The following is a 9,530-nucleotide window of genomic DNA, read 5'->3' as shown; positions in this document are numbered from 1 at the left end:
CTTAATATTGCCAAAGCCTATGAACTGAAGTGTGAGGTGAACAGCCTTAAACAAGGAGAGAAGCCAGTTTTTGTCTTTTTCTCTACCTTGAAATCCTTGTGGCATGAGATTGACCATCTAGAGACCCTTGAGTGGAAGAGTCCCAAAGTGCACAAACTCACAGAAAGCAAGTCGAGATGAATAGGGTATTTGAGTTTCTGGCTGGTTTGAATTCAAAATATGACATTATGCGACAACAGATATTAACAAGTGATAGTGTGACCCTTTCTCAAGCATACTCTATGGTGTATAGTGAAGAGACCAGGAGGAAAGTCATGATGCAGCCTCAGCCCTCTTTCCCAACCTTGACAGCTATTAAACCCAAGCCAGGGGGTGACTCAGAAAGGGACCGAAAGAAGGAAGATAAACGAGATCTGGTATGTGAGCATTGCAAGAAACCCAAGCACACAAAAGATATTTGTTGGAAGCTACATCCTCACTTGGTCCCAACAAAACTAAGAAATAAGAAGGGTAATGCTCATATGGCAGTGAACACTGATTCAACATCCTCATCAGGCACATCCCTGGAGACTTTAGCTGTTGTTCGGGCTGCCCTCATACAGTTGGAAAAGGAAATTGGGAGTTCAGCTCAGCCATCTCAGTCACCATCAACTCCTGCCACATCTGCATTTGCACATTCAGGTGCTCGAGCCTCAGCTTACCATGCTTTAGCTCTAGGTAATACTGATCACTATTGGGTAATAGATCCAGGTGCATCTGACCATATGACTAGCTTGCCATCTTTGTTCACTTCTTATCACTTGTCCTCTGGCAGAGATAGAGTATCCATTGTTGATGGCTCTCTTGTTCCCATTTCGAGCAAGGGAGACATCAAGCTATCGGATACTATCTCTTTATCTTCTATCTTGCATGTTCCTAAGCTTGATACTAACCTGCTTTCAGTTAGTAGTATTACCAAACACATGAACTATTCAGTAACATTTTTCCCTGACCGATGTGTTTTTCAGGATTTGGAGACGATGAAGGTGATTGGGACTGGCCGTGAGACGAACGGGATCTATCTGCTTGGAGAGAGTTCTCGTCAGGAGGAGTCAGTGGATAAGAAGTCTTTTGTTTCTCAATCTGTGAGTTTGGTTATGCTTTGGCATAACCGATTGGGTCATTTGTCTTTTAAGTCTTTGAAGAGTTTGTTTCCTGCTTTATTTGAGTCTGTTGAGTTATCAATGTTGAGGTGTGAGAGTTGTGAGTTTGCCAAACATTGTAGAACCCCTTATTCTTTAAGTAATAAAAGGAGTAATTCCTCTTTTGATATTGTGCATACTGATGTTTGGGGGCCATATCATATCTCTTCTATGGGTGGGTACAAATATTTTCTACTGTTTGTTGATGATCATACTCGGTTTTCTTGGGTCTATCTTATGCATTCTCGGGATCAGGTTCCTACTCTGACCCAAAACTTCCATCAGATGGTTCTTACTCAGTTTGGGACCAAAATCAAAGTCCTTAGATCTGATAATGCAAAGGAATACTTTGCTCAGCCATTGACCTCCTACCTTCTTAGCCATGGAGTTATTCACCAGAACACTTGCCCTTATACACCACAGCAGAACGGCATTGCCGAAAAGAAGAATAGGCATATCTTGGAGGTGGCTAGAAGCATTAAGTTTACCTCCAAGTACCTATTCGCTTTTGGGGTGATGCTATCCTCACGGAAATTTATCTCATTAATCAAGTTCCTTCCCAGGTCCTTGATATGAGAACCCCCATTTCCCTTCTATACCCAGACGAGGAGTTGTTCATTGTTCCCCTTAAAACCTTTGGTTGTACCTGTTTCGTTCAGCTTCTCGGGCCTCATCATTCCAAGTTTGAACCTAAGGCCTCCAAATGCATTTTCCTTGGTTATGCACAAACTCAAAAGGGTTATTGCTGCTATGATCCGGTTTTAGGGAAACGGTTTATCTCCATGGATGTCACCTTCTTTGAGGAGACACCCTATTATCCTAGGGTTTCTCCTCAGGGGGAGAGCAGTGAGAGTGGGGCTATTTTGAGTTTCTTTCCTTAGGGGGAGTGTAGTGAGAGTGGAAGTGGGGCTGGTAGAAGTGGGGCTGTTCCTTTACCTATTCCACTGTGTAATGAAGGTTGTAGTGGTGAGGGTGGTCAAAGGGAGCCAGAGTTGAGAGTCTATCACAGGCGATGCAGGCAGGTTGATCCTAGTCTTCAGCAGTCCCGGCCAACTCCAGTTCCTTCTACACCTCCAGATCCAGAGCCTACTGAGATACCTCTCACTATTGCCACTTCCCCTCCTGTGGATGACCTTGATCTCCCTATTGCCATTTGCAAAGGGAAATGACATTGCACCACTTCTATAGCTCACAGCATCTCATAGTTCTTATCCTATGATCATCGATCACCATCTTACTGGTCCTATCTCACTTCCATTACCGATGTCCCTATTCCAAGAACAGTGCAAGAAGCCTTATCAATTCCAGAATGGAAAGATGCAATGCAAGTCGAAATGGATGCCCTATTAAAGAATAATACTTGGGCACTGGTTGACCCACCAAAAGGAAAGAAACAGGTGGGATGCAGATGGGTGTTCACTGTGAAGCATAATGCTGATGGCTCTATTGAAAGGTACAAAGCCCGGCTAGTTGCAAAGGTGTTCACCCAAACTTATGGTATAGACTACTTGGAGACCTTTGCCCTAGTAGCCAAGATGACCACCATTCAAGTTTTGTTATACCTTGTAGCAAATCAATCTTTGCCCCTGTTTCAGATGGATGTTAAAAATGCCTTTCTGAATGGAGACTTACAAGAAGAGGTTTACATGCAGTTGCCTCCTGGATTCTATGATACAGAGACAGGTAAGAAGGTTTGTCGATTGAACAAGGCATTGTATGGTTTGAAACAGTCACCTAGAGCCTGGTTTGATAGGTTCAGATTAGCCCTTGGAAGGTTTGGTTATGTACAGGCCCAGCCAAATCATATACTATTCATCAAGAGGGTGGAGTCCTCTCTGACACTACTAGCAGTATATGTTGATGATATTGTGGTGATAGGAAATGACAGTCATGAGATTGAATCCCTCAAATAGCTCCTTCATCAAGAGTTTGAGGTGAAAGATCTTGGTGCACTACGGTACTTTTTGGGTATTGAGGCTGCTAGATCCAAGCAGGGGATTTTTATCCCTCAGAGAAAATATGTTCTAGATCTGTTGGTGGAAACTGGAAAGTTGGGTGTTAAGCCGGCCGATACACCCATCGAACAAAATCATAAGATTAGTGTAGAGGGTGGGGAGCTTCTTGAAGACAAAGTTATGTTCCAACGGTTGGTTGGAAAGCTTCTATATCTCTGCCTCACTCGGTCGGATATCAGCTATGCAGTTAGTGTCGTTAGCCAGTACATGCACTCCCCTAGAACTTCTCATCTTCTTGTGGTAGAGAGAATATTAGCATACTTGAAGAGATGCCCGGATAGAGGTATATTGCTCAAGAACAATAATCACATGAGGGTGGAAGTCTATACAGATGCCGATTGGGTTGGAAGTATTGATGACAGAAGATCTACCTTTGGATATTATGCCTTGGTGGGAGGTAACCTTGTCTTTTGAAGGAGTAAGAAGCAGGGTGTTGTTTCCCGCTCTAGTGCTGAAGTGGAATACAGGTCAATGGCTAATGGAGTGGCTGAAATCTTATGGCTGAGGTCACTACTTGAAGAGTTGGGTATTGACTATGAAAAGCCCTTAATGTTGTATTGTGATAATCAAACAGCTATTAATATAGCCCACAACCTAATGCAGCATGACAGAACTAAACATATCGAAGTTGATCGACATTTTGTGCGAGAAAGGGTCACATCACAAGAAGTGTTTCTTCCGTACATCAAATCTAATATGCAGCTCGCGGATATCCTCACCAAGGTTGTACCAAGGAAGAAGTTAGAGACAGACCTATCCAAGTTGGGCATGATAGATATCTACTCCCAACTTGAGGGGGAGTGTAGAGAACACTGATGTGGGCCCCACTGTAGTGGTCTCCACTGTGTTCGTAGGACAATAGTGTAGTTATTTGTTTCAGTTATAGTAGTGTCAGCTTGAGTGAGTTTGTTAATTCAGTTGTTATTTATTTCAGCTTTTATTTACTTTATTTATTATGTAAGTACCAAGGGCAAATGTGTCCTTTTCATTATGTACTAAACATAACCTATAAATATTAAGAGAGTGGCAGCAACAGATGAGCAAGAATCTGTCCCTCCTTTCAACAACTTGTGTTTCTCTTCTATTCTCTCTCATTTCTCTCACTTTCTCTTCTGTTTTGCAAACCTAAAACCTTTTAGGATTCAAGACTGATTACAGTCTTGATCTTCTACTATAATAAATTATTAAAAAAGAAAATATAACAATTTAAATAAAGAAAAAAAAATGAAAGTATTTTTCAAGTATTTTCATCATATATACATGTTTTTTTATAAAAAATAAATAATATAAAAATATTTATAAAAATATAATATAAATAACATATTGGATCCTTTTGAATTGGATAGGAGTGATCCCAATCTGATTTAGTTTTTAATTGGATTTGATTATCCAATCCAATCCGAAAATCCGTAACGAAGATATCCAAATCCGATAAAATAGGATCAAACTTTGGATCGGATCAAATCATGATCCCTTTTTACCCTCTATGCTTTTTGTTATTCTAATATTTATTTAACCTATCATTAAATGGGATGTACACTAAGCAAGGTTTTTTCCAATAAAAATGAATACTAAGTGACTATCAACCAAAGTTGCATCATTTCATTTTTACTTTCATCATTTTTTACCATTCTAATGTCTGATCTCTCATAAATGTGAAACTATAAAGTGGGTTATACCCAACACAGCCCAGTCACTATGCAATTGGGCTAGTCCATACCCCCGAGTTGTGTTGGGCTTGGGTTTTGAGGCTCATGCGTCAGCACGATATAGAACAAAAAAGTGGACCATGTTGCTATAGGTCCGTAGCCCATCACGAAATATATATATATATATATATATATATATATATATATATATATATATATATATATATATATATATATATATTATTTTATATTATTTTTTAATTTTATTTTATTATTTCATATATAAATAATTGTATACATCAAAATTCATATAGAATAAAATTTTAAGATTTTTCAATTTCTTGTCTATTTTATTAATTTATTTAACTTTTCATTTTTTTCAATTTTTTAATAAAAAATCATGCCTCTCACACCCCGGCCTATGGTTGAGCCCATATCGGCTTATGTTGTAGGCCTAATCTTTGAAGAGTTTCAGCCCAGGTAGGGCATGACCCACCCAAGACCATGTGTTAGCATAGCACGGCCTATTAAACATAGACAACCCGCAAAATCATGTTGTGCTAGCACAACACAACCCCACTTTATATTTTTTGATGAAATAGTGAAAAGTGCAAATTAGAGACAATACATAAAAAGGCCTAATCTTTGAAGAGTTTCAGTCCAGGTAGGGCATGACCCACCCAAGACCATGTGTTAGCATAGCACGGCCTATTAAACATAGACAACCCGCAAAATCATGTTGTGCTGGCACAACACAACCCCACTTTATATTTTTTGATGAAATAGTGAAAAGTGCAAATTAGAGACAATACATAAAAAGGGCACGAAAGATAGTATATAACACACATACAAACAAATGAGAAAGTAATAGAAAAGAAATAATCATAAATTGTCAAACATCAATCAAACCACTTTCTAATGGCCTAAATCCAAACTCTTCCCAACTTAGGATCAAGTGGATATTTTCATCCAAATTGCATTTTCTTTATCATACTTGATTTACATTAATGAATTTAGTTATAATTTTAATTATTATTTTTCATTCATTTCCACCCGTGCATCACACGGGTTTCTCCACTAGTATTATAGAAAAAAGAAAAAAGAATGTGCCCAAATCAAATTTCTTAGGCTGAGTTTGGAAGGAGAACAAATACAAATTATATAGAGTGCAAAATCTTATATTTTGTATTATTTTATATGTATTAACGCTATACATATTTGAATTGAGCCTCATTTTGGAAAGACTGCAAATGCAAATATGTACAACGTAAATACATACAAAATTTTGCACTTTACATATTTGCATTTGTACCCCTTCCAAGCCATTTTGTTGTTTTGAAACAAATATTGATATATACCAATGAGAGCGCGTTCATTGTTTCACCGCTCGAGTGAGAAGGGGAAACGGGGAGGAAAGAGGTCAAAAAGGAAGAGAAAAGGTCAACGTTCTTGTGAAACACGAATTTGCTAGTTGTACGTCACTCAAACTCTCAGTCTACGGTTCCTGAATCAACGAGATTTATTAATAAATCCCCGAATTCTTTATCCAGACTTGCCTCTCTCTCTCTTTCTCTCTCTCTCTCGCTCGCTAAATATCCAAATCATCCCCACACTGAAGACTCAACCCCACCACCTTCTCTTTTAAATAACACAGCAGACTACTCTCCAACTCGCATTTGCTCTCTCTCTCTCTCTCTCTCCTTTTCTTGTTCAAGTAAGAAGCAAAGTATGGTGGTGGCGTCTGCTACCACAATTCGAAATGAAAGGATGCGAGCCGTGGGAGTTCCAGTTATCGATCTCTCTCGCAAGCGGTCACAAGTGATGGAGCTCATCCTAAAAGCCTGTGAAGACTATGGGTTCTTCAAGGTGATCAATCATGGCGTCCCCAAGGACGTTGTTGCAAGAATGGAGGAAGAAGGCTTCCAGTTCTTTGCAAAACCAGCCTCCGAGAAACAGAAAGCCGGTCCACCCAGTCCTTTTGGATATGGCAGCAAGAACATTGGCTTCAATGGCGACATGGGTGAAGTAGAGTATCTCCTCCTCCATTCTAATCCTCTCTCCATTTCTCAAGCCTCCAAAGCTATCTCCACTGACCCAACCAAGTTCAGGTAACTAGTAATTATTATTATTTTTATTAACAAGCTTCGTCTCTCTCTCTCTCTCTCTCTCTCTCTCTCTCTCTCTCTCATGAACACCTACCCACACGTACAAATAAAGAAATCAAAACACGAATGGTGGTTGGACAGTACTGATGGTTGTTAGATGTAATTTCTGACGATTATCAGAGATTGGCTTGTGACTAGTTTTTCAATTTCTTTCTGGTAATTAAAGAACAAGAGGGATGAACAAACAGAAGAAATTAAAAGGATTAATTTGATTAACAATAGCATTGGGTTTTCGATTTAGCCATTTTATTGCTGGCCGGATGTTGTTAATAAGAAATAAAGCTAATGATGAAGGAGAAGGCTCCATAGATGTTCTCCCTTAATAATTAAGGAGAGGCAATAAGTGTGCAGTGATCTGGTAATAGATAATAGTTTGCTCCCACCAAACCCTGATTAGACAACCGATCTACTTTACACACGTTAATGAAGTAAATACCAACTAGCTAGTTTCTTTAGTTTAATTCTAGTGATCGATATACAATCAGTCGTCTATGGGCGGAGACAAGAAGAAGCATGAGTACAAGAAGACGATACAAACGACATGGTACACTCTGAGAAAGCTTGAATGGTGTTAGTACAAGAAGATCCAAAGCCACGAGTAGTGCTACCCATCATTTGATATGATCTGATGAAATATATATGTATAGAAGAATATATATAACAATTATGATCAAAAGAAGCACAAGTGAGTGAATAGCAGCAGCACCTCATCCCATTAAATAATGCCCCAGTTCAGTCATACCTGAACAAGGGTCTAACACAGTTTAATTTTGTGTGATGTGGCAGCTGTGCTGTGAATGAATACATAGAAGCAGTTAGGGATCTGGCATGTGAGATTCTGGATCTGATAGCAGAAGCCCTGAGGATCCCTGACAAGTCAGCCTTGAGTTCCCTCATCAGAGACGTTGATAGTGACTCACTCCTCAGGCTCAATCACTATCCACCACCTGGCAGTGGCATTGACTGCCATGGCTGCAACTCATCGCTCCCTCGTCACCAGAATAGGGTCGGCTTCGGCGAGCATACCGACCCTCAGATTTTGACCCTCTTACGATCCAATGAAGTCGAGGGCTTGCAGATATCTTTGGGTGGTGAAGTGTGGGTCCCCGTCCCTCCTGACCCCACCTCTTTCTGCATCAACGTCGGAGATGCCTTGCAGGTTAGCATTTCTCTATATATAGCATTCTTCTTCAATTCCTCTCTAAACAACAATCACGGGAGTTGATGATGAAGTTGTGATGGGTCCCCTCCCTCTGGCCCCACTACTCCTCTCTCCTCTCTCCTGTGAAATAGAGAGAATAATTGTGTATGAGATTAACTGGGTCCCGCTGTCTACTGCCATGCTGGCACTCAAGCAACCGGTCCCATCCATGCAACAGTACATGACATGTGTCTCAGATGAGCAATTACGTTGATGGAGAAGTACAACACTGGTGTAGGTAGGTCATACTCATAGGTGACTGGGCCAGGCGGTTTAGACCCGGTTCTGGTTTATTATTTATGATAGTTATCCTGAAAGCTAGGTTAATAATTAAGATGCATGATGAAGGAATGCATACTGAAGTGAAGTGAGTGTGAGTGTGATCAGTGTGATCGATCATCAATAGAAAATTTTTAAGACTAACGTGGTTGGTGGATATTGCGAGCAGGCGATGACGAATGGGAGGTTTGTGAGCGTGAGACACAGGGCAATGGCTAACTCGTTCAAGTCACGGTTGTCGATGATCTTCTTTGGGGCTCCACCGCTGCATGGATGGATCTCTCCTCTTTCAGAAATGGTTACACCCCAGAAGCCTCGCCTTTACAGACCATTCACCTGGGCCGAGTACAAGAAAGTTACATATTCTCTTCGATTGGGCGCCACTCGTCTTGACTTCTTTAGGACGACGACCCCTTCGCCTTCTGATGATGACGATGAGGAGCAGGACACTGCTTCTGCTTGAACCACATCAATATCAATCAACTCTCCTCATTCTTCTCTGTTAATTTTATGGCCGGCCGGAGATGGAGATGCATGCATGTTGTACTGTAAGCATGCATTCTTGGGGAAGATTTTTTACTTTTGTTTCTTCCCCAGAATTTTTTATTTTTTTCTTCCTTTTCTTTTTCTTTCATTTGATTATTGGAAGAGAGGTCGGGGAGATGCCAGTGTTACCAGGGTATAGAAATGAAAAGACAAGTTAGTGGGTATATTCTAGCTCTGTTCATGAAAAACCTTAATTAATTATTTCCAGTTGAGAGTCTCACTTTGTTATTAATAAAATGGTAGCTAGCGATTTTGTTGTTCCGTGGACGGTGGTTAAGATTGGCTGAAAGTCTGGGTCTCATGCACACAGCTGATTTAAATTAAAATTTGTTACGGAAGAAATAAAAACTTTGGTTTAAAAGTCGCTTGATGATGAAGATCTGAGTTACGTTGAGCGATCCAAAACAACTACAAGACAAGGGAGTTGGACCAAAAGCAACAGATCATCCGAATCAACTAAGGACGATTGAAAATCAAACCGGGTAGAGAAGTTC

General features: G+C 40.2%; 1 protein-coding gene across 1 annotated transcript; it reads left to right on the top strand.

Annotated features, from left to right (window-relative positions):
• Positions 1-6,409: 6,409 nt before the first annotated feature.
• Positions 6,410-9,256, top strand: LOC148861176 (gibberellin 2-beta-dioxygenase 2-like). The gene is made up of 3 exons (XM_088986429.1): positions 6,410-6,953; positions 7,797-8,169; positions 8,660-9,256. The coding sequence occupies exons 1-3, from the start codon at positions 6,574-6,576 to the stop codon at positions 8,951-8,953; spliced, it is 1,047 nt and encodes a 348-aa protein (XP_088842555.1). The 5' UTR covers positions 6,410-6,573; the 3' UTR covers positions 8,954-9,256.
• Positions 9,257-9,530: the final 274 nt, after the last annotated feature.

This window comes from Nelumbo lutea, chromosome 4, assembly GCF_056320005.1.
Source record: "Nelumbo lutea isolate HS-2025 chromosome 4, American lotus-T2T, whole genome shotgun sequence".
Lineage (NCBI taxonomy): Eukaryota > Viridiplantae > Streptophyta > Magnoliopsida > Proteales > Nelumbonaceae > Nelumbo > Nelumbo lutea.
Note: the sequence above shows the minus strand (reverse complement) of the source record. Positions and strands in the feature narration are given on the sequence as shown.